Source organism: Anopheles merus, chromosome 3R (genome assembly GCF_017562075.2).
Source record: "Anopheles merus strain MAF chromosome 3R, AmerM5.1, whole genome shotgun sequence".
NCBI classification, from domain to species: domain Eukaryota; kingdom Metazoa; phylum Arthropoda; class Insecta; order Diptera; family Culicidae; genus Anopheles; species Anopheles merus.
This window is the reverse complement of record NC_054084.1, coordinates 2,129,030-2,152,632: the sequence shown is the minus strand read 5'-3', so window position 1 is coordinate 2,152,632 and position 23,603 is coordinate 2,129,030. Positions and strand designations below refer to the sequence as shown.

The window sequence follows — 23,603 nt, the reverse complement described above, 5'->3', positions numbered from 1 at the left end:
ACAGCAAGAACGTGTACCGTGTTTAGACAATTCAATAATTTTTATGTCATATTTAGGATGCCAAATAAACATCATCAAATGGAGCAAAGCTCAGTGTTTGTGTGTGTTTTTCCGTTTAAGTTATGAGAATTTATTTCAGTTTATTACAATATACCTTCCGTTTCCGGCACACTCACTCACTCTAAGTCCTCTAAGCGGTCCATTTTAAGCACCGCGTGTCCTGATGCGTACCCAAGCATCGTACGCAGCAGTATCGCGTTCCGCAAGCGGTGCACGTGTAGCTCGAGGGAAATCCACACACCGCACAAAAGTGTCGCTCGGGCAGTCGGGAAGCGGGTGCAGCGGCACTGAAATAGTTCGGCGGATCTGGTCGCTGCTGCCGTTCCTCATCCAACAACTGTGGAAACGTTTTACGATACTTTGCGCGATAGTATTCGGCCCCTTTCGTGCGGCGGTGTTTCTTCTTGCTCGGTCCGCTGCCATCGAGATTGTCGCTGAATTTGGGCACCTTCTTCGACATGACCAGGTCAGCGTGCGGGTCTTCGTGGAAGTTGTCCTGCTCGAGTGCTTCCAGCGCTTTGCGCGCGCGTCGTTGGCGTGCGGCATCGTCCAGGGTTCGCTTTTTGTCTGCCTCTCGGATACGTCCCGATTCGCGACCGGCCATCTTGTTGGAGTTGAGTTTACGAGACTGTTTACGGGTTGGTAGTGAGTGTTACGGCTTCGGCAGGATGGTAGATTTAAGCTTCTTTCTCGTGTAGCGGGAAGCTGATGCGGTCCATCAAATCGTCCACGCGGGCTTGCAGTACTTCAACGATTTCGACCGAAATGAACAGGTGCTTCTCGTCCAAATCTTGTATGATAAACTTCTTCCCCAGTGATTGCGTTTCGTCCAGATGGAGTAGGAACTGTTTCATAGCCGGATCACTGTGGAGATTGAGGGAGAAGCTATTGAGTACGGCGGAAGGTATTCAAGGGGAAAAGTGATGATTCTTACCATTCAACGAGCACGCCTTTCATAACATTCACCATTGCTGAGTACTGTGGGTTGTTTTATCAACGATTGCACGATAAACTAATCGCCGAAAGATTGTTTTTTCACCAATTTATTGCATCGCAGGAAATGTAAACAAATCGCTCGCACGGCGTTTTTGACGGAACAAAACGTCAAATGGGAAATGTGCAGAAAGCCAGGTTAGGTTTCTGAATTTCTTCACCGCCATGTTGTGCACTCTTGACATCGATATTTTTATATGAACTACAACAAAAATCAAAATTTCCGTGATGTTCATAAACTTTTAATAAACAAAATAGCCTTTTCTTGCATGTTCAGCTGTAAAGAAAGGTAAAAAGCTAAGCTTTCCATGCCTATGCAATGCGCGATCTACGCACAACTGTCAAACGGCATGACATAACCCAACCCGCCTGCTCACGACTGCCCGTGCTGCTGCTGCTTCTGACATCCGCGCAAAACGGACCATCAAAACTATTCTCATTCGATTCTCTCGCGGGTTGGTTAGGTAACATTAAAAATTTCCCACTCGGTCTCACTTTGCACTCGCAGCCGGACCTGTGTAACCGTTTGGCTAACTCGATCCGTTTTCCATTCAACAGTTCATCTTCCAGCTGAGAAGGCTGAAGATTTCCGATTCATCCGTACCGTTCCGCCTGCACCGAACAACATACCGACGCATCCGCTGACCTCTGTGCTGTTTGAGTTTTCCAACCTAAAGAAAGTGCCGCAACGATGGTGCAGTATTCCCGTCTGCTGAGCGTTCAGGTATGGTACCAAAGGACACACGGAAAGGGCAATTATTTTTGGAGTGTTTTTTTATTCCAAACGGCTCGTTACGCCGTTCAGTTTGATGAAATGTGTGTGTGTGTGAATGGGCGTGTGTGTGTATGCGATTGCGAAAAGTAGAACATTGGCCCCAGAAGAAAATCGTCCCCTTCATCATCAAGTAGGCTGGTTAGATAATCGATCCGACTAAGAGAAAATTCGAGCTCTTCTTCTTAGCCATCTTCTTTCTGCGCTTTTCCCGCACCGTACGACCGGCTTACCGTTTGTGGGTGAGGCAGGAAGAGGCGAGGATGTGTGAATTTGTGAAACGACGATCTGTGTGAAAACGTGCATGAAAACGGTTTCCAGGTATTTTAAATGGCGCCGCGTTGGAACTGCAATTAACCCACTACCCGCTCCCCTTACGCTCTCCCATTCCCACCCCAGCGTAAGATGTGGGTGTTCTGATTTTATCTTGAATGGTCCGGTTTCGCAAAGGCTTAAGTGATTACAGATAACAGGAAACTGTAGCGTAAAGCTTCTTCTTTTCTTCTTCTTTTTGTGCTCGAAAGCCTCCCCCACCCCCCGTTCCGTTCGAGCCTTTTCTCAGCGTGTGACACCTAATGACGTTTCTTCTTGGAACAAAACGAAATGATAAGAAACGTCGAGCCGGCCTCCTGCCTCGCACGCTCGCGAGGGTGTATCAATGAATGTGGCATATTTTGGGCACCAATTCAAGGCCAACGGGGTGTGCTTACGAAATGCCAACAAGGAAAAAGGGGAAGTGCAACCGGTTTTCCACCCCCCCCCCTTCCCTCCATACCGCAAAAGAAGGAACAAAAGCCGGCTCGACGGCACTGTCCTGGCTAAGTAGGCTGGTTGAGTTGTTATTTACGTTGCTTTGCGCGTTACGGAACGAAAACCCCCGAAACCTCCCCACCTTCCCCACCAATATCACGTGTCGGATCAAAGTCTCTCCCACACATACACCCAACTGCCTCCGGCCTCTATCTCGCGCCCGCCGCGGGGTGTATTTTCTATTTTTGTTTACCTTTCCTCACGCTCGTGAGCGTTGCGGCGGCGGCAGCTGCCTTCCTTCCTTCCTTCTTGCCCGGCTAGTGTTTGCGATTTGCATCGATCACGTATTGCGGCTTCTTCTGGATGATTCTTCCTTCCCTTGCGGGTCAAACAAGACCAATCGTGCTAAAAAAGATCGAACGCCGCCACATCCGCCCGTAGCAAAGTGTTTCTGTTTTCTACCAACATCCTCACACTGATTATGCTTATCAACATCGACTGTCTAGATTTGTTTTGCGTTTCTATGCAATTCCACGCTCCAATGTAGCGAATGTAATCGCATATTACCAAATGATTAACCAGCTTCCGTTTCCCTTCCCATCTCTCCGTACTTCTGCAGGCTCGCAAGGTTGCCCGGTACGCCGTCGATGTGCAGGAGCGCCAGTTCCATGCGTCGTGTGCCGCCGCCTCGAAGGTCGCGCTGTCCAAGTTCGACCAGAATGTGTACCTGCCGTACGAGAAGCTGCAGAAGAACCTGGAGGTGGTGAAGAAGCGCCTGGGCCGCCCGCTGACGCTCAGCGAGAAGGTGCTGTACTCGCATCTGGACGATCCGGCCAACCAGGACATTGAGCGGGGCGTGTCGTACCTGCGCCTGCGGCCCGATCGTGTCGCGATGCAGGACGCCACCGCCCAGATGGCCATGCTGCAGTTCATCTCGTCCGGGCTGAAGCGGGTCGCCGTGCCGTCCACCATCCACTGCGATCACTTGATTGAGGCGCAGATCGGTGGCGAGAAGGATTTGGCCCGCGCCAAGGACATTAACGCGGAGGTGTACAAGTTCCTGTCGACGGCGGGTGCGAAGTACGGCGTCGGCTTCTGGAAGCCCGGCTCCGGCATCATCCATCAGATTATTCTGGAGAACTACGCGTTCCCGGGTCTGCTGATGATCGGTACCGACTCGCACACGCCGAACGGCGGAGGGCTCGGTGGCCTGTGCATCGGTGTGGGCGGTGCCGATGCCGTCGACGTGATGGCCAACATCCCGTGGGAGCTCAAGTGCCCGAACGTGATCGGTGTGAAGCTGACGGGCAAGATTAGCGGCTGGACCTCGCCGAAGGACGTCATCCTGAAGGTGGCCGACATTCTGACGGTGAAGGGCGGCACCGGCGCGATCGTGGAGTACATGGGCAACGGGGTGGACTCGATCTCGTGCACGGGCATGGCGACGATCTGCAACATGGGCGCGGAAATCGGTGCCACCACGTCGATCTTCCCCTTCAACAAGCGTATGGCCGACTATCTGGCCTCGACTGGCCGGTCGGCGATCGCGGCCGAGGCGGGCAAGTACCAGGGCAGCGTGCTGACCGCGGACTCGGGCGCCAAGTACGACCAGGTGATTGAGATCAACCTGGACACGCTGGAACCGCACATCAACGGACCGTTCACGCCTGATCTGGCCCACCCGATCAGCAAGCTGGGTGCGAACGCGAAGAAGAACGGATACCCGATGGACATTCGCGTCGGTTTGATCGGTTCGTGCACGAACTCGTCGTACGAGGACATGGGCCGCTGCGCTTCCATCGCCAAGAACGCCATGAAGCACGGTCTGAAGTCGAAGATTCCGTTCAACGTGACGCCCGGATCGGAGCAGATCCGTGCCACGATCGAGCGCGACGGCATTGCGAAGACGTTCAAGGAGTTCGGCGGCACCGTGCTGGCCAACGCTTGCGGACCCTGCATCGGCCAGTGGGACCGTAAGGACGTGAAGAAGGGCGAGAAGAACACGATCGTCACGTCGTACAACCGTAACTTCACCGGTCGTAACGATGCCAACCCGGCCACGCACTGCTTCGTCACGAGGTTGGTAGAGCGCGGAAGGTGCGCTTCTTATCGTGCGATATCTAAACGTTTCGATTTTTCCTTTCCGACAGCCCCGAACTGGTGACGGCTCTGTCGATTGCTGGCACCCTGAACTTTAACCCGCTGACCGACGAACTGACCGGTGCCGATGGCAAGAAGTTCAAGCTGGACTCGCCGTACGGCGATGAGCTGCCCCAGAAGGGATTCGACCCCGGCATGGACACCTACGAAGCGCCCCCGTCGGTAAGTGTTTGCATGGGGGATGGGGCACGCGCTCTACTCGAATGCCACGTGATTGAAGCTGTTCAAAGTCCTTCTGTTGGGCGGAGTGGGTCCCCCCATTCCTTTCCCAACTCAAACCCTTTCACTCGAATCGCTTGGCCTTATCTTATCAGTTGTTGTCGGCGAAGCGCATGGCGGCATGCGCCGAATCGACGCTCCGATACTAACGCGCTCGGAAGGAAATGTGTTATATGGGTCAATATTTTAATCTCTTCCCTTTCTTTTTCTCTTTCTCGCTGTTTCCTACAGGACGGCACCAGCGTGAAGGTCGATGTGGATCCTAAGAGCCAGCGTTTGCAGCTGCTGGAGCCTTTCGACGTGTGGAACGGCAAGGATCTCACCGAAATGACCGTCCTGATCAAGGTTAAGGGCAAGTGCACCACCGATCACATCTCGGCTGCCGGCCCGTGGCTGAAGTACCGTGGCCATTTGGACAACATCTCGAACAACATGTTCATTGGGTAGGGATGCTGGAACTTGCTTAGGAACCGAATCCAACATGCTAATTGTACCCTTCTCTCATTACCCTGCCACAGTGCCACCAACATCGAAAACAACGAAATGAACAAGATCAAGAACCAGGTGACGGGCGAATGGGCCGGAGTACCGGATGTTGCCCGCTTCTACAAGTCGAAGGGCATCAACTGGGTCGCTGTCGGCGATGAGAACTACGGCGAGGGCTCGTCCCGCGAACATGCCGCCCTGGAACCGCGTCATCTGGGCGCCCGTGCCATCATCACCAAGTCGTTCGCCCGTATCCACGAAACGAACCTCAAGAAGCAGGGTCTGCTGCCGCTGACCTTCGCTAACCCCGCCGATTACGATAAGGTAAACAGTGCGACGGATTTGAATCGAACGGAGTTTAACGTTGGTGCTTTCGATTTTCCCTCCCGCGCAGGTTCAACCGACCTCGAAGATCTCGATCCTGGGTCTGAACAACTTTGCCCCGGGCAAGCAGCTGGACTGCGAGATCAAGACCGACGGTAAGGTGCATAAGATTAAGTTGAACCACTCGTTCAACCAGCAGCAGATCGAATGGTTCAAGGCTGGCAGCGCCCTGAACCGCATGAAGCAGATTGCGGCCAACAAGTAAGGCGTGGTGCAATATGGTACTTTCCCCGACCTCCCCCCAAGTACACCCTCTCCGCCAGTCCAGTCATCTTCCTCGTTACGACCGACACCATCAACACAAGACATCCGCCCACCAATCTAGGGACGGTGGCAAGCGGTTAACCAGGCCGCGACAGCTATTGTTTGGTTCCACAGTGAGTCCACGCGAACCCCGGCTAACCGCCGGTTCGTGTCTCGCACTGGCGGAGACCATTTTTGTGTGTGTGATTGTTTACGAATCGATTAAAAGCCTGTTGTTTGGTCGCGCGCAGCTTCGGTTTGCCAGCATTGTAAATAGAGCATAATGATGATCCCGACCCGAGGCGTTAATGCAGACACACCCGATAGTCATACGCGATCCCAAGTGATCCCCTCCCTGTATCTGCTACTTATCTTCAAAATCCTACGATTGCTCCGTCAATTGATTGGTAGAGATAATGTTTACCTAAAAAAAAAACAAGATGTTTAGACAAAAACGAAAACGCGACAAATTACCTAAGATACTGGATGATGGTTTGTCCATACTTCAGAACCAACAATGAATGCAAACTTAACATTTAGCTGCATCGTGAAGTGAGCGTGTGTGTGTGATGCACTGACACGTGCGAACGTTATTAGCATGTATCTCTCTCTCAAATCGAAGCCTCCCCCGCTGCGGAGGAGGAATAAACTTCACTTCCCTGTTTTAATCAGCTTTCGTTTACTTAACGTTTGCGCAAACGGATTGAGCGGCAGCTCTATTTCTCGATCGTGTCATTTTTCTTTTGATTTTACTTCCAAGATTCTCTAGACAATAATAATGAAAGCATGCAGTTTTTCGAGTAAATAAAAGCGATTATAATCAAGTGAATTGATGCCAGTGTAATGTGGAATGCTGAAAGAAAACAACAAACGCAAACAGTGCCGATTCCTTGTGCGGAAGTCGTATCGCGTGGCTGTATATGACAGTCCATTAAAGTTCAAGTTCAAATTTACTGCGACACTGGAGGCGGATTACTGTCACCAGGTGGTTGATGTTTGATTTTGCACTACTCTCTTACCGTCGCAAAAACTCCTTTGCTCTTTTTGGTGCCGAAATTATAGTGTAACTATTTCATGCAGTATCAACACAGCTATGCTCAAGGTGAACGTGTAAAAAAGAAAGGCAATTTTAATGTTACAGGAACGGGTTTTTATTCATACGATGGGATGGAGTGAGTGAGTGAGTCACGGCGGCTCAACGAATGCCGACGAATGTGTATGTCAGTGTCGCGAATATTGCTACATTTCAGTTGATTGATTTTGTTGGTTTTGATTTTCAACCTTTTTTTTGTTCATCTTTTTTCATGTCATTTTTTTAACATCACTTTCCTTGTTTTCTTTTTAGGCCGACACATTTATAACAAGTAAACATAACACAATTTGGTATATTTGGCTGTGACTAATGATGATGTCCGAACGTTGATTTGAAATCCTTCGCTGCGCACAGCGCCACCTTCACAAGCTTAGCCGAAGAGTCCTCCGAAACCGCCGGGATATCCACCATGGCCGTATCCACCATGACCGTAGCCGCCGTGTCCGTATCCACCATAACCTCCATAGCCGTGTCCGCCATATCCTCCGTAGCCATGGCCGAGACCGTATCCACCATGTCCATGACCACCGTACAGTCCGTAGCCACCGCCGTAGCCCGGATATCCGTGTCCGTATCCTCCGTAACCACCGTAACCACCATATCCACCGCCGAATCCATGGCCGTATCCACCACCGAAGCCCGGATATCCGTGCCGCTTGGTACGGTCCGCAGCCGTTTCCTCCGCCGACACGCAGCAGCACAGCACCGCCAACACAACGCACAGCACAATCTGCACCTTCATTCTGAGCACGTGTTCACCTGCGTCTGCACTGGATAAAGCTCTGGACAGTTCCGACACCTGTGTGTTTCTCCGCCACAAGACGATCGCTGGATAACGTGCTTCGTTCGGGTACAAGATCTTTTTATATGTCACCAGCGGTGGTGAAGAAAATTTGGAGACGTTGTTTTGTGCTGGAGAAGGGATGAAGACAGTGGACAACCCGTCCGACGCCTGATCTCGCTGCTGCCGATGTTCGGCGGAAACCGTCTCGCGAAACAATTCGCTGTCTGCAAGGCCACCGCTGCCACCGCTTGGGTCGTCGCCGTTGCGGGCAGGGAAAGACAACAGCTCCCAGGGCCGCCCGACCTTAATGGTGGGAAAGACCGTACCCACACATTAACGGCCGGTCGGGTAAGTTTTGGTTACAAATTCTCCCCAAAAATACACCCACTTTGGGGTGCGAACAATCGGTGGTGGTGGTGGTGGTGGTGGTGCAATAGCCCTTTTCGAAGGGAAGGCAAACCCGCGAGGGGGCGTGATTGTGGGTCAGTGTGATCGTGTGATAGCGCGAAAGGGGTGCGATTTGTTTATTTGTCTTCAATGTTGTTGGTTGCTTCATGTTTTGTGTTTTTATTTCCAATTTTCAATTTGTAACGTTCTTGGTGGGCTTGGTGTATTTGTTTATTTTGTAACGATCTTTGAACTGATCTTTGAAAAGCTTAAGTTACATGATATCAGACTACTGGAGAGTATGTATACTTTAACCCATCGTAAAGCTGTTACACCACCAAGACTTAAATGTGGACTTTATTTTTACAACCAAAATCCCGGCTTCTTCGTACTACATCAGACACACATAAAACACAAAAAAGACTAAAAAAACACACACACACAAACTGAAACACGTGAGATGCATAGGCTTCGGTGCACCGGTCAAACTCGCTCCCCAGCTCAGAACCCAAACTTTATCGATAATCCATTCCCGCCCTTCCGCTCCGTTCTTTCCTCACTCATCTCCATCGATTCTGCCTCTCCTCTCCGTCCACCTCCATCATCCCGTCGGCTACGGCTGCCCCCTTCCGGGCACACGATTGCACCGAGCGGTGTGTCCAGCGTGACGTTGGGCGCGTTGAAGTTAAGCTGCGGTCCACCGACATCCACCCCGACACCGATCGTCTTCAATATACCGCCAATGTCCAGGTTCCGTTTGGCCCGGTGAAGGTCGATGTGGTTCGTCAACTCGGCAGTGTCCTTGCTGCTGGGCATCGATGGGATCAGCTCGACGCGGGTCGGCGGCAGCGGTAGCGTGGGAATCGCATTTCCGCAGATCGGTAACAACAGACAAAGCGCACTCAGAACTACGCCGGGAAGCAGCATGATAAAGACTTGTTAGCACCAGCAGAGAGGCCTGTTTGATCGGCTTCATGCCAGTACGGGACGGTTTTGCATGTCAACCGCATGGCATCATTAGCCGATTTTAATTGTGCCGAAAATTGGTTTGTTATTTGTAGCTTCGGACAGGCGATAGTTCCAGACAATTAGAGGCCGTTTTAGAACATTGCTATGCTAACTACTTCACCGACTAATCGACAAACCCAATCATTGGAATAATTTGCTGCTCAAAGTTGGAGCGTCTTCTCCAAATTTCAATAATCTATCGGGTGTATGATTGAATATGGATATTTGTGTATCTCGCAATGGCTTGATGTCTTAAGCAAGGGGTGTAAAAATCCCAACATGCAAATTAAAAACAAAATTTCCCTCTCCCCACACCGTCCGATGTCATTGATCTTGACAATGGTCTACGGTCACATGGAAGCTGCCCATTTCCTTCTCGCTGCGAGGTCACTTGGCTTATGAATGGAGCGGCATCTCGAGATCCGCCTTTTTTACGATGAAGCAGAGTGTGACTCATTCACGATTCGTCAAACAAACCCGGCTTGTTTACGGGTCTTTCCTTTGAACGCGCTGTAGGCACCTTGAACGTGTTTAACACGTGTTAGGCAATACGCTATCATTTTACGAAGCATTCAATGGAACCAATTTTATGCGCATACAGAACCAAAACCGAGTTGGAGTCACCCTGTTGTTTGGAGCAGTGAGATCGATCGGTTCAGATGAGACGATCCGCTCACTTGGATCTCACCCGGGTTGTATGTATGATCGTTTCTATCTCACAGTGCTTTTTTAGTAAATTACGATCGCACGAGAGCATGGGGGAGTAAAGCAATTCAGCAATCGGTCAGTGCGTGATGTGAAGTTCAACTCTCGAATGGACTAATTACTCATTTCACCTTGCATGCGAGATCAGTTTTTGGATTTGTTCAAACATGTTTATTGACCTTCGTGAATTGGTGACATAGGTTTAGGATTCATAGGCAGACACGACGAAACACTACCACATCAAATTGACCTTCGAATAGTTCGCTCATCAACCGATCAGATTTGGCGAAGTAACTTCCATGTCAATCTTGAAGCAGCTTTCACCCTGCAACAAAAAGGAAATGCATTTCAATATCCCCTGTTTTTCATTCACTCATCGCCTTAGTACCTTGTCATGTTTCACAAGCACATCGATGATCGAACGACCCTGTGCTACCAGCAGATGTTGCTTATACTTCTCCAAGCTGTATGTTTGGCTTTCGTCGGTACGTATTTCACTAGCGGCCACCGGGCAATGGTCCGGCACACCGAACATGGTGATGATTTCGGCCGCTTCCTTGTTGCCGGACGCCTCCTCCAGGTTCGCACAGATGTCGACCGTTTCCTTCAGCACCGGTAGGCCGTTCTTGGTGATCGTTACATCCATCTGAGCGGATCACAAGTGTATAATAAGAAGCTAGAAATTCACCAGCTCCCATCTCTAAATCTCACCATAGCCGTCTTAAATCCCACGGTGCGTGCCGTAGCTTTGGACTTTACTTTACAGTCCTCCATCAGCGTGACAGTAGACTTGGGATCGATGGTAACGATCTGTCCTTCTCCGGCACAGTTTTCAATACTGTGGATGATCATCTCATAGCCACCGTTCTTCAAAATCACGAATAATGTATATTAGTAATAGGAATGGAAGTGAAGGCTTCTCTTCAGATCTCTTCCTTACACAAGCTTTTGCTCTTCTGGAGTGGCACAAGATAACGAGCCCCAGGAACACGACTACCCTCCAAGAACAGTTCATCCTGCTCTTGCTAGATACCACGCAACTAAACTGCACAAATAAACTAATGAGCCGTGCTACCGTTTTATATTTATAGCACAAATGCACAGCCAGTGCTCTCTGTGAAGCGTCCCCTGATGCAACTACTGAATCGTAGATACATTTCCGGTGTAATTAAGTGCACGGGTGCTTATCGGACACGCGGTGTGGTGGTGTAGTGTAACAGAGCTAAATGAAAAAAAATGATCAGGAAATGAAATGGATGTTTTGTTTTGACTAGAACTTGTAGACCAAATTTCACTGATTGTGTTTGTTGTTTCGTGATTAATTATGATCACGTCACGTAATATTCCCGATACATGTCTGGCTCCATGCAGCGCAGTGTGCGCTTGTAATGAAGATCAATGACATATTAATGACTCTATCCTGATATATGCGTGTAGGTTTCCGTGGAGGTGAATTATTATTTAAATAATATTGCTCAACCTCAATCAGACAGCCACGAGTAGTCGAACGACTTGAATCGAGAGCTCTGTTGTATTTAAAAATGAAGTAATTATCATAATATCTGTTCAATTACTGGGTCGTTTGATTACACCAAGATTCAACAAATCGTTTCATTGTGTTTATAGTACAGTTTTATTGGACCGGTTTGGACATTTTGTATGCATCAGTCGCTTTTTCATTTAGAAATTTCAACCTCCATTTTGATGCAGCTTTTACCCTGAAATGATAGCAATTTAAGTTAAATCTTTAATTTAAAAGAGAGAAGAATCTCTACCAACCGTATCGTGATCCAGGTTAAGCTCTATCCCGATCGAGCCTTTCATAATGCCCAGCATCTTCTTGAAACGATCCATTGGGAGCTTCTTGTCCGGATCGGCACATATTTGGCCCTAGAATTAAAAAAAAAACAAAGTACTCAAATGCATTTCCAACTCGACAATATTCGCCAATCCTTACATCGCTCTGAGGACATAGACCACCGGGCAGGAAATCTTTAACGAACGGAATCTTTGATCCCATCTTGCATGCATCGATCTGTTTCTTAAACATCTCTCTACCGTTCTTCGACACACTGACGCTACCAGCGGCCGTGTTAAACTCCTTCAGCGTAACACATCCCTGCAGACTAAGGGAACAGTCGTCCCCAAGCGTGATGGCGGTATCATCGCTCAGTGTGATGACACCGTCCGGTCCGGCACAGTTCTCGATCTTGTTCACTTTTAAGGAGAATCCATCTTTCTGTTGTTAGAAGTGGGCGATAATTAGTCTTAAAAGAAGTACAGGCTACAGGTTGAGAGTGCATACGCATGCTAAAGAACCACGGGCCACGGTGAGAACGATAAACAGAGCGTAGAAGTAAACTTTGGTGGGCAGCATTTTGTAAAAAACTCTTTAGACACTTTAGCAGTCTGTCCAACTGTGATGAACTACATATGCTCTGCAATGAGTTATATAGCTGCATGACACCTACATCCCACAGGAAATGAACGTTTGATAGTAGGTGATCCTCTGGAGCCATAGGAAGCTCAAACCAACAATTACCAACACCGATCGTGCCCGATCGAGGTGTGAAATTTTGAGCCATAAATCGGTAGATTGCATTAAAGTGTGTTTCCTCTCTATAATTTTGCAAAATTCGAAAGCATTTCTACTCGATCATACATGTAGTGTTTAGTTAGTTGTTGATCTACAAAGTGCTATTTTGGTATTCAGAACGGTATCTAGTAGATCGTAGTACGCAATTGAACCCGGGATCAGTTTAGCGCCAGCAAAACAGTGTTCAATGTCAGCCAAAAAAGTGTCCTGACCGACGCATAAACAACTCTTTTGTTGTTGACGTTTTTAAAGTCTAGAACAACATCTACAGGTGATATTAACGTTTCAAGCAACTACAACGAAAAGATAGGAAATAAGTCCAAAGAAGCCGAACAATGATTCCTTGCAAAAGCTCTCAATTTATTATTCAAACAAAACAATTGATTTTGGATCATAGCAGCTAAACTCTCCAGCAGTTGAGCGATCATATGTAAAACATTTAGGTTCCACCTACTTCGTAATATCGAAACGTATCTTGAAGCAGCTTTTACCCTGCAAGTGAATGGAAAGGCAGAGATTAGTTTACGGTACGGTTTAGGTTTACGTTCACGACACATACCGAATCGTGCTGCACGGCCACATCGACAGCGATTGCTCCCCGAGCAAGAGGAAGATATTGCTTAAAGCGATTGATGTTCACCACCTGACTGGGTTCGGTACAGATTTGACCCTAACAAAGACAATAAAAATGGTTCATGATCAAGAACAGTCGTAGGATAGAAAGCGTCAGCAGCCCTTACCGCACTTATAGGACATTTCTCCGGTACACCCAAACTCCGGAGCAGCTCAGCAATGTGTTCGGTACGTCTCGGACGGGACGCTTGATCGCAGATGTCCGTCGAGCCCTGCATCACCTGCACGCCGTCCTTCGAGATGGTGTACTTTGCATTTCCCGTCTTGAAGTCCTTAAACCGTACGCATCCGCGCGACTTGATCTCACAGTTCTTCGTCAGCACCACGGTGAAGTTTTCGTCGGCCGTAATGATCGCGTCTGCTCCTGCACAGTTCTCAATCTTTTTCACCCGTATCTTGTAGCCACCGTTCTGGGTTGGAATGAAATCGAAGAATAAGCGTAAGGGTCAACATCCTCTCCCACAGTTAGATCACATCTCGCCGAGCATACGCTTTAGCATGGAAGCGAGCAAATATACCTACACAAGCCATGGCGACTCCCAGCAGGCCAGTGCAGACTAGAATGACGGCGAACCGAACACCAGCTCCATTAGCTGCTAGTGAGTGTGTTCCCGTGCGGTTCTGCCTGGTGGCCATTTTGCAAGTACTGTTCAGTTGACGGCGCACTGGAGCACAGCAATCGATTACACGTGTGAATCGCTATCAACACACCGGAAAACATATGCCGCCCGCTCGATCCACTTATCAAATTGATCAGCAAAACAAAGCACAACACTTGTCCAAGCCGAGCAGCTTTGCGTGTGATATCCAAATGGCGGTGTACACGTGTGGACGTGGATCTCTCGTTCAACTCCACCGTGGCAGCGTGTCGAACGGAATATCACTCGCTGTTCGAAGGGCCGTGTTTATTTATGAACGAAAATCGATCCATGGATCCATCTCTCCGCGATCGTGCATCGAGAATCGTAAGCTTCTGGAGTACTCGCAAGCGTGTGAGCGTAGTACCGAAGGGGTACACTAACACAATCCCCCAAACCGGCCGGTTTAGAAGTATCGTGCACTAGTCGAGTGTTCTGATGCACGGGGAAGACCACACCTGACTAATGCCTGCCTATCGGTGGTAGTTTGGTGCGCGTGTTAAGCTTACAGGGGGTGAGTAATCAAACCCCGGAGAGGTGACGGAGATGAAGCGCACAGTGCGCAAATCAAGATAGATGTGTGTGATCAATTAAAATTGAATTATTTACCCTCTGTACAATGAGGGAGGTAGAGAGAGAGAGAGCAATGGTGACGATCAAATCCCCCATGGAGGCTTTGTTTGAGAGAGCGAAACTTGGGCCAAGCCTTAACTTGATATCCGGAAAAATTGTACACTGGAAAATCCATCATTCACACACTTTGTTTGAGTTTTTCCAAATACTCAGATATGTTAATGATTTTCCGAAGAAATCAACACTATCCACTCACTATATTTCCGCTTCGTCAGTCATTTTCCTCTTCCAGAAACAGTAACAATTCTATCAGCACAACTTCATGGGACAGTTGCCTGCAATGGATGATTTTTTATCATAATCCCTCAGTCGTTTAAATGCAGCTCCCTCTATCCAGACGACGGGAGCTCGGCGACGGTAGCGACACCACCATACTACGTACGTGACGTGCGCAATGAGCCGTGACAGAAAAGTAAATATTCCACTCATTATAATACTACCAACCATTCGAAGGAGGAATAAGAATTGCTGTCTGTTTTTATTCGACCAATCGATCGTTACTTTCCGGTTACTAGTCGCATCCAGGCACGTGATCTGTACGGAATCGATCGTAGCGTTTGATGCGATGCGGTGTTGCACGTCACCGATACCAGGCGCTAAGGCGCTAGCTAATTGTGGAGCGCGAGAGAGTGTGTTCGGGGAAAGGTCAGCAAAGTTGCATCGAGAATGAGCATTAGATGACTTGGGTGTGTGAACTGGTTTTTATGACGGGTATCAGCAAGGTCATGATAGTGGGTTATGTGTGCTGTGAGGCTTGGAATGGAGAATACTAAGTAACGCAAGGGACTTCCCGTGGGATGGAGCGTTATGAAAAATCTTTTCGCGAGAAGCGGATTGGTTGTGTTTTATGGAAATGGACTGGAAGTTAATGGGTAGGTGTTCTGGGAAGTGACACATTATTTAAATTCGTTGTTGATCGATGGATTTAAGATACAATTTATCAGCTATTTATATCGTGCAAGAGTATTATACATGTAATATGTGTTATTTAATATGCTAAGAAGGTCTGATATACTCTCAGCGAAGGTCGTTACGCCAAAGCAAAATAGGAGGCATTGCTTACCCTGCTAGATCAACTTCCATAGGTACATTTTTCCAAAAAGCATTTACTTTCTTCAGTAAGCACATGATCATACCCTTAGATTCTGTTCTTTTTGTTCGACAGAGTAACTCTAAACATCTATTTATGTGGGAAAATTCATAGAAAAAGGAATCAACGGGATGTTTTCATGATTGTGTAGAATTTAAAATGCATCTTCATAGTCATAGTATGCAGTTTGCATGCAACAATGCACGATTGAAATATTTCACGCAAAGGTTTGTGAAATATTTCATCAACTGAGAACTCTCAAGGTTTTTTTTCTTCTGGGCGTTGTTTTTTTTGCTTATTTCTAACTTGTTGCTTGTGCTTTCCAGAAAACCCCATCATTTGATAACAATGTTTGGTGATGTGTAAGAATAACATTGAGCTTATAGCTCTCTACATCTTACACATTTATGGAAAAACATAGACTAATACAAGTCAATATCCTTTAAAAATTCGCAAACAGTATGCAAAAGCATACACCTATCTTTAACATCTCAATTCACCTGCCTGCTTTAGCATATCAAATTCAAAATTCACACAGAACACCACGTGGAGCATAGAGCTGTCTACCGGCAAATGCAACTGCAGAGCCGCAATTGCATTGAATTCTCTCTCATTTCAGACATCTCTCCCTTCTCTTGATTTGTTTTTCTCAAACTATCTAGACTGTGATGTGATTTTAACGTATTAAAGTCACTATTTTCATATGCTTTTTGTAATGAATAACATAAAAAAAAATCATTAAACAGTAAAATAACTCAAACACATCACAAGTTGACAGAGTTAAACGTAGAATAATATGCGAAATGTCGTAACCTAAACACGTAAACAAACCGTATCGCGAGAAGAAGTTGGTTCCGAGAGCGAGATGCGTGTTGGATGCTGAGAGAACCGTCGCTTTAACACGATCTTGCTCCTTCCGACCGATCAGTCTGCTTCGGGATGTTCAACCGGTCGGTTCGAAACAGTCGGTCGTTCTGCGATGCGTAACGTGTGTGAATGATAACCATTCATGCGGCTACAATATAAGAGCAGTGTGATAGAAAATTGATAGAAGAATTGCAAGAAAAGTGTACATTAATGTGTCCATTTTCCTGCACAAACAAGTGAAGTAAAAACGTTTACATTCAACGATGGTGCGCGTCACCGAACGGCGACAATCTACGCTGCATCCTGAGCCGGCAATGCTGCGGACCGGTGTTCTTTCGACTGGAGCTTAAAATAGCCAAATCCGCGAGTGCACCAAACCGAATCCGCACAACAGACGACGTCGGCAAGGCAGCAGCAGCACCGGTGCGACACGTTCTGTTCACGGGTTTGCGAGTGCGTGTGCGGCACAAAGCATAAGGAAACTCAATCCGCAACGCATCAAAAGTGGCGTGTTCGTGTGTGTTTGTCTTCACGATCTTGCGATAAGATACGGTGTGAGAAAATGATCGAGTGGGCCCCGGTGGGTGGAGGCACCTGTCAAGCCGATCGGAGGAGTGCGTGAGAAATTATCGATCAGCGCCGCATCGCGCACGATCAAAGTGCATTTTCAGTGAAAGAGCGTAGGAAGCGCACCGAGCAAAGCGTGAGCGATCACGCGTCTGCGGTAATTGTTGCAACACTTGCAAAGGTCAGTGCAGTGTGTGTGTGCGTGTGTGTGTGTCGGCAACACTGTGTTTGTAACGAAAAGCGTGCGAATAAAGTGGTTAAACAAGAGGAAATATTGTGTCGGGCTGGTGTCATAATTTAAATGTCCTTTAAGTGCCCGAGTGGTAGTCTTTGGCGTGAGCAAAGGAAGAATTAAAAACGCAGCGGGGGAAAAGGTTGGTGGATATTTTAGCAAAGGAACCGTCCAGTGCCGTGTTCCTCCTGTTCCCTGCGTTCTCCGTAGCACACACAGACTGCAGCAGTCGCCCCAAAACCGCACGCCGCTTGCGGCAGGACCGTCTGCGAAAGAAAGTAATTATAGACGCCCTTATCAATGCAATGCCATTTTTCATCGCGCCTTCCCCGTGGTTTGCAGCCAGTCGCCGGCCAGTACCAAAGTCAGGGCAGCCAGAGGAACGCACTCGATGACGCAGACGCCGATGATGATGGTGATGGCGGGCAGCGATGGTAATGCTGCAGACGACGGTTCCTGCGTACAAAACCCTTGGCGCTGATTGTGCTGATGAAGTCGGTAAGTGGAGAGCCTCTTTTGTTTCTTTTTTTTTTTGGGTCGATGTTTTGCTCCTGCTCATTGCTCCAAAATAATGCCCAAAATGAAAGGGTTGCCGGCGTGGTTCAAACTATTGGCGAACTTGTTGGGCTACATGATCGAGCGCATTATTTGGTCGTTTGCTCGATGAACGCATCCTGCATTGCACACATTCCACTGCAAGAGACGGTATTATCCCGCAGCTCGGTTGTAGTAAGATGTAACTTATTTATTCTTCCCTTTCTTTCACGTTGTATGTGTGTCGTTTGCCTGTGAGTGTATGTAGGGAATGTCCGGTAATTTGTACTAGACAAAGAGAGGAAGACAAATGAGCAGAGATTGTTTGGAATCTTTGTACCCCTCGGTCGGGCTGGAGGAATTTACGTATTTTGACAACACATTTCCAAACTCAAACTCTGTGGCTCTGTTTACCAGAGCGTGTGCCCTTTGGTGTTTATGGACAGCAATAAAATTGAAACATAGGTGTTGTTTTTCCCGCCCTAAGATCACACCTTTTCCTCGGTTGTAAACGTCGCGGAGAGTTTCGGGAAAAGCGCATCGGGCTTACTTTCTCACGGAATGATTGTGTTTGGTTGTAGATTTGAGATACTCATTGAAGGCATAATCGATAGCAATACAAGATCAGACAATGGCTCCCTTGCTGCAAACGAATTGTAGCGAGTTTGTTAGCCCAAATTGACATTTTTTGTATATTATTGCGTCAACATGAGACACACATTTGCATACATATTCCTCTATTATTGCGGCAAGATACGGTTGCTAGATTTCACTTGGCTGATTTGTTTGTTCCAGCAACATTTCACGTATTGATTTAAAGTGGCCGTTGGACGATAGATTAGGCATAACATTTAAATACCAAATACGTTAAGGTAAATTAGCCGAAGCGACACCTCTCTCAATACAAACGCCTCTCACCAGCATCAACGTGTCCGTCCAGTAGACAGGTTCGTTTGGTGGTCTGTAATCCGTAAAGTCTACAAATTCCACACACGGATCTACTCGTCCACCAAAACCTTCAGGATACGATGGAGCAACCTGACAGATTAGTGTGGATCACATTCATATGTACCACCGGGCTGTGATTGGACCGAGGGTCGAGGTTTCGGTCGATGATCAAAATGCCGAAAATCGAGTTGAATAATTTTCTCGCCCAACGATACTATTTTGCGGCACAGGCCAATAAACTTCACCACGTGAAGGAAGGAACTAGCCGGGGCGAACCCGGGGTGCGCGATAGCGATAACAGGGAGGTATTTTGCCGGTGCCAAGGAACCGGTTTGCGTGCGAACGGACGGCGGGAGCTCTCATTTACAGACTCTGGGGCAGCTGATTTTTGACATTCGATCTTGAAAAACAACAACCGCTGGAAGCATCGGCTCGAGGCCGTTCGTTACCGGTTATGTGCGATCGTGTGTGCGCGTTGGCAACACCGGGTGGAAATGGACGAAACGATGTAGATCGATCCATGGTTTTTGTTTTATGCTGGACGCATAAAACCAGCACCAGTAGCGTAATGATGCTGATTTGCACGTGTCATCAACTGTTTATCGAGTGTATAAAATGTGCTTCCATAGCAGACGATCGTTTCAAGAAAGAGAGCAATAGAGAGAGAGAGCTGAACATCGTGTCAAATGCGATGCAACAACATGCAAACTAAACATCACATTTTCTTCCATTTCCTTTTTTTCAGAATCTTCACCCCTAAGACGTCGATAATAGTGGTGCGCCGTAGTTAGCACAGATCCCCCTCTTTTATGCGTGGTTTGTGATAAGTGAGCACAACAAGTGTACGGAAAGCAGTGTGTGCCAACAATGCGAAAGAAGCAAGTGCGTTGCCCGCCAGTGCAGTGATTAGCGTGCGATATTTGTTGCGAATGATCGTAGTGTGATCGTACAACGGAGGCAAAACGGAAGCCTCGTGTGTCGTGTGTGGTGGGGTATAAGAAAGGAAGAAGTGTTAGAGAGCAAAGTGAGTGTGTGAGCGAGGAAGAATAGCAAAAAAAAGGGGAAAAGTGAGCTTCACAATGCGTTCCAGACGACAGAGTTTCGTGGCACGGTGTGCGCTAGTGACGTTGCTGATGCTGAGCGTTGGTGCCGTGACCGGGATCCGGCAGCACGATCACGACGATATGACGGTGGAGGAGATGTTGCGGCGCGAAAGCCGTTACGTAGATGGGGAACAGCCCAACCCAACCGGTCCACTGCCGGCTGGGGATGAGTCGGGCGTTAGTGACGAGACGGCTCTTCCGGTCGTGGTGCGAAGCCGACAGGGGCGTACGAGACAGATCTGGCGACATCATCGGCCACGACACTCCGGGCGGCAAGGTGCGTACGCGCGTTCGATTAGAACAAGAACGCGGAGTTTTGATTTGTTACCTCGGGTTGGTCCTCGGGTCGTGAGGCTTTAATTTGTGACTGTTAATTATAGGGTTGTATGTGCTAATGAAGTTACAATACCCTCGGGTGGAGAGTTATGAGTAATAGCACGCGTTTAATAACTGGTTTGGCTGGTTGTTTTCGTTGCCGTTGTTCGTGGAATGGTTTTGTTCTTTTGAGTGTTGCTCTAAACAAATCCAAAAGCATTGGTTCTAATTTGGTTCTTGATAAATTAAGCACAAATCAAGCAATGTGTGTTAGGACCCACCTGTTTCAGCCCAACAGCTAGAAAGCAGACACTCGACGGTCTCGTGGCGTTACGAACAAAGGCGATTTAAAAAGCAGTTCATCACCATCTTCCCTTTGCCGATGCATAGCTTGTGTGCATAGCTTCAATCACCTTTTCACTCCCTCTACATCGCGTTCGACGTTCAAAGAACACATGCTTGAGAGATCGTGAATAGGGCCGGGCTCCCTGGTGAGCTGGAGGAGCTCCGACCTCCGGTAGATGCCAACAACAATTGGACTTTTTAATTGCTTACATTCCGCTGCGCATTGTTGAGTGTGTTATTGTGAGTGCGTTTTCGTGGAAAAGGTGGAAGCTTCCTGGTCCGTCTGCGATTGCCTCTTCTGCTCGGCCGTGCGTTTAGAAATGTTTATTCGTACGAAGGACACATACGGAATGAATCTCGGGGGCATCTGGTCGCTGTTGCTGCTGGTTTTTACGCTGGGTTTCCTGCCCTCGTGGGATGGAGAGGTGGTAGAGGTGTGATAAAGGAACACATAAATCTGCCACCCGCATCGGTGCCACACAGCCGGGAGGAAGCCGGGCGAACCTTCGAAGGACCGCAGTCGAAAGGCTCTTGCAGTGAACGTTTCCTGTGCGCCAGACAGCTGGTCCCACAAAGCGAGGTCCCTTTTGTTTTTATCGAGGATTGTGCTCGAGGGATTGTTTTCCCTCTGTGTGTGTGTGTGTGTGTGTGTGCTTTGAAGGAGGTTTAAAACGTTCCCTTTTCAACCCACGGGCAGGTAAATTGGTCGTGTCGCATCCGTTTACGGTGGGAAACGCTACGCAACGCTTGTGAGCATTAGTGTCCCTTTTTTCCCTGACTGAAGGAAGCGCAAAGCATAAAGTGTTCAAGATTGTATCGCACTCATCGGGTTTGTAGATGATTGTGGACACTCCTATCACTTCCAAAGGCAGTCGGAGTAGAAGCTTTTGGCGGCTTTCTTTATTTTCTGCATTTTTGTGTGATTCTTATGTGTGTCTGTGATGAGCACTCTTCAGCGAAAGCGATTGTCTCAAAGCCCTTTGGAACACAGCTAGCGAGGGAATATAGGAAAGAGAAGGGCGCAACATAGAGAAAGAGATAGCAAATAGTAGAGGTGCAACATCAGGTATGAGAGCTTGCCACACGGCAACAACAGTTTACGAGCATAAATAATGCTACCCGGGCGGTCAAGAATCTTGCCGCGAGACCCTCTTCCCGAAAAACCTAGAACCTCGCTCGTGATCGTGGCCGTTGGTCGTTGTTATCCTTCGCCTTCCAATTGGTAATGAGAAGCGGGGGAAGCAAAGAAAAGCAAGACGAAAAGTGGCTTTTATTTATCTGTTTCAAAGGTGAAAAAAAGCAACCCACTCGTGCTGTAGCTTGTGCTGTTAGAATGCAGACGTATGCACAGCTCATATTTTGTAACAAATATCCAGTAATTATATGGCATCAGCAAACGGAGCGACGAGCCCGAACTCTTCCCGAAGGATCAATATTTAATTATGCTGCTCGGTGGCTGGTCCGATGAGCGGATGATGTGTTATTTTTAATGAAAAATTGGTTGCTAATTGATAATCGAGAGCCGATCGCCGAGGGCAGCACTTCTGTTTTTTTTTTTGGGAGGAAGGTGCAGGATGTTTTAACACTCTCGAAGGGTCGTAAAACAACGATCCATCCTTTACGGCTTATTCCCACACCGCCCGGCTCGACGGAATAATTGAGCGTAATTTTGAAGTTTATTTTTGAAAATGGCTTGACGGATTATTTATAGTATGTTATTTTAGTACGATTTCAATTATTCCTGCACGTTACAGTAGCGGCCGGTAATTAAATAGCGTTATTTTGTAACGCTTTTGAGGGGCTATGCTCGCGTTTGTCGACTCAAATTGATGCAACGTGAAGGAAGGATGCTTTTGCGAATCATGAGGAAAAATACACTTTTCGTAATGCAATGAGTGCTTTCCATCATCTCAGTGCGCTCGCGTCTATAATTAAAGATCAACATTGGATGATTTACGACCACCTTCGAGGCGGGTGCAGTGCCTCCGAAAAAAAAAAACTGGTGCACTGACTAATTGATTATTAAATGTGCGCCTGGTTTGGTTTTGGGAGCTGAAAATTTGCTGAAGCTTTACACGAACGCTGGTGGACGTTGAAAGGCCCCGTGAGCACTCCATCACTCAAGTCAAGCCAAAAGGTTCAAAAACAGTGAGTTGAGCGAAGGCCTTTTTTCGTATCCTGAAACCTTCTCCCATATTAGGCGCAAGTGATCTCTTGTGGCAGGAGGGTTACAGTTTAAGACACGTTGGGCGTACACGGCGCATCCGTGAAGCGTTCTTCTTTGCTTGCGGTGGGAATGTTCCCTGGCTCAATGAGCAAACATTTCGTGGCGAGGCTAATTAATTTCCTGTCAGTTTTCTTCCAACCTCGGAAGGCGATCGGTCGGATGGGCTCGTGATCGTGTGGTTGATCAAACTGTGCTTCACATTATTGCAGCATGCGTGAAAGCGCCACTTGCCCGCCGTCCGTAATTTGCGGCGCAGATAAGGCGAAAAGAGTAAATTTATTGAAATTCAATCACCCGAACCTGGCTGCAGCAAGTGCATGTGCGTGCGTAGCTTCTGAGTGGTCTCGTTGAAATCGGTGCACACCCTGCAGGGCAGCAATGTTATGAATTCATTATCAGGCCAAGAGCTACTGCACGTTCTTGCGTGATGAATTGCGGCGAGCTTGTGTGTGGCTGTGTGTTTATGTGGCTGAGAAAGAGTGCTGAGGCATCAAGAGGAGGCAGGATTTTGAACGTCGTCAGAAATTCGGTAACGATTATTGTATCATTTTGAAGTTTTAAGGTCCTAAATTTAAGATGTGTAAAAAATGATCCTTCTAGAATTTTATTACTTGAACAATATTTTAAAAGCAATGATAAGCTTTCTTTTCTGGGTAAGAATAGTTCCCTGCACCTGCACCTTTCACTGCATGGCAACTGCCCAAAATGCATCGTTTAAAATACGATTTAGATAAGCAATGGGCGAGGTCGAATTATAATAAAATCGTCGTTATTTCCGTTATCCCAACCAAAAAGCCGCCCTTGAGCAAGGGGTTAGGGATTTCCCGATCA

The 23,603-nt window shown here is 47.7% G+C and overlaps 7 protein-coding genes across 9 annotated transcripts in view; 2 read left to right on the top strand and 5 right to left on the bottom strand.

Moving 5' to 3' along the window:
• Positions 1–96: 96 nt before the first annotated feature.
• On the bottom strand, positions 97–664 carry LOC121597858 (zinc finger HIT domain-containing protein 1). The gene has a single exon (XM_041924065.1). The coding sequence runs from the start codon at positions 662–664 to the stop codon at positions 191–193; it is 474 nt and encodes a 157-aa protein (XP_041779999.1). The 3' UTR covers positions 97–190.
• Positions 665–737: 73 nt separating this feature from the next.
• On the bottom strand, positions 738–1,174 carry LOC121597859 (general transcription factor IIH subunit 5). Its single transcript, XM_041924066.1, has 2 exons — positions 995–1,174; positions 738–924 (listed from the first exon to the last, which is right to left on the bottom strand). Exons 1-2 carry the CDS (start codon positions 1,027–1,029, stop codon positions 738–740), a joined length of 222 nt encoding a protein of 73 aa, XP_041780000.1. The 5' UTR covers positions 1,030–1,174.
• A 246-nt stretch (positions 1,175–1,420) lies between these two features.
• LOC121597856 (probable aconitate hydratase, mitochondrial) lies at positions 1,421–6,896 on the top strand. The gene is made up of 7 exons (XM_041924063.1): positions 1,421–1,517; positions 1,612–1,777; positions 3,195–4,654; positions 4,726–4,897; positions 5,186–5,397; positions 5,473–5,764; positions 5,835–6,896. The coding sequence occupies exons 2-7, from the start codon at positions 1,745–1,747 to the stop codon at positions 6,027–6,029; spliced, it is 2,364 nt and encodes a 787-aa protein (XP_041779997.1). The 5' UTR covers positions 1,421–1,517; positions 1,612–1,744; the 3' UTR covers positions 6,030–6,896.
• A 3,303-nt stretch (positions 6,897–10,199) lies between these two features.
• On the bottom strand, positions 10,200–11,248 carry LOC121596748. Its single transcript, XM_041921949.1, has 4 exons — positions 10,985–11,248; positions 10,756–10,911; positions 10,433–10,690; positions 10,200–10,369 (listed from the first exon to the last, which is right to left on the bottom strand). Exons 1-4 carry the CDS (start codon positions 11,057–11,059, stop codon positions 10,313–10,315), a joined length of 546 nt encoding a protein of 181 aa, XP_041777883.1. The 5' UTR covers positions 11,060–11,248; the 3' UTR covers positions 10,200–10,312.
• Positions 11,249–11,653: 405 nt separating this feature from the next.
• Positions 11,654–12,453, bottom strand: LOC121596749. The gene is made up of 4 exons (XM_041921950.1): positions 12,350–12,453; positions 12,002–12,283; positions 11,824–11,934; positions 11,654–11,762 (listed from the first exon to the last, which is right to left on the bottom strand). Exons 1-4 carry the CDS (start codon positions 12,419–12,421, stop codon positions 11,721–11,723), a joined length of 507 nt encoding a protein of 168 aa, XP_041777884.1. The 5' UTR covers positions 12,422–12,453; the 3' UTR covers positions 11,654–11,720.
• Positions 12,454–12,979: 526 nt separating this feature from the next.
• On the bottom strand, positions 12,980–14,357 carry LOC121596390. Its single transcript, XM_041921288.1, has 4 exons — positions 13,796–14,357; positions 13,381–13,683; positions 13,200–13,310; positions 12,980–13,132 (listed from the first exon to the last, which is right to left on the bottom strand). The coding sequence occupies exons 1-4, from the start codon at positions 13,907–13,909 to the stop codon at positions 13,091–13,093; spliced, it is 570 nt and encodes a 189-aa protein (XP_041777222.1). The 5' UTR covers positions 13,910–14,357; the 3' UTR covers positions 12,980–13,090.
• Positions 14,358–16,577: 2,220 nt separating this feature from the next.
• Positions 16,578–23,603, top strand: part of LOC121595995 (laminin subunit alpha-1) — a 77,280-nt gene continuing 70,254 nt past the window's right edge. For 2 of the 3 annotated variants that reach the window (XR_006005228.1, XM_041920525.1), the window contains exons 1-3: positions 16,578–17,578; positions 17,643–17,798; positions 19,528–20,162. Coding sequence is in view for 2 of the 3 variants with exons in the window: in XM_041920525.1 (XP_041776459.1) it covers positions 19,862–20,162 (301 nt within the window). In the remaining variant the exon portion in view is untranslated. Of the gene's footprint in view, positions 17,799–19,527; positions 20,163–23,603 lie in introns of all 3 variants that reach the window. The other variant, XM_041920526.1, reaches the window with a different exon arrangement.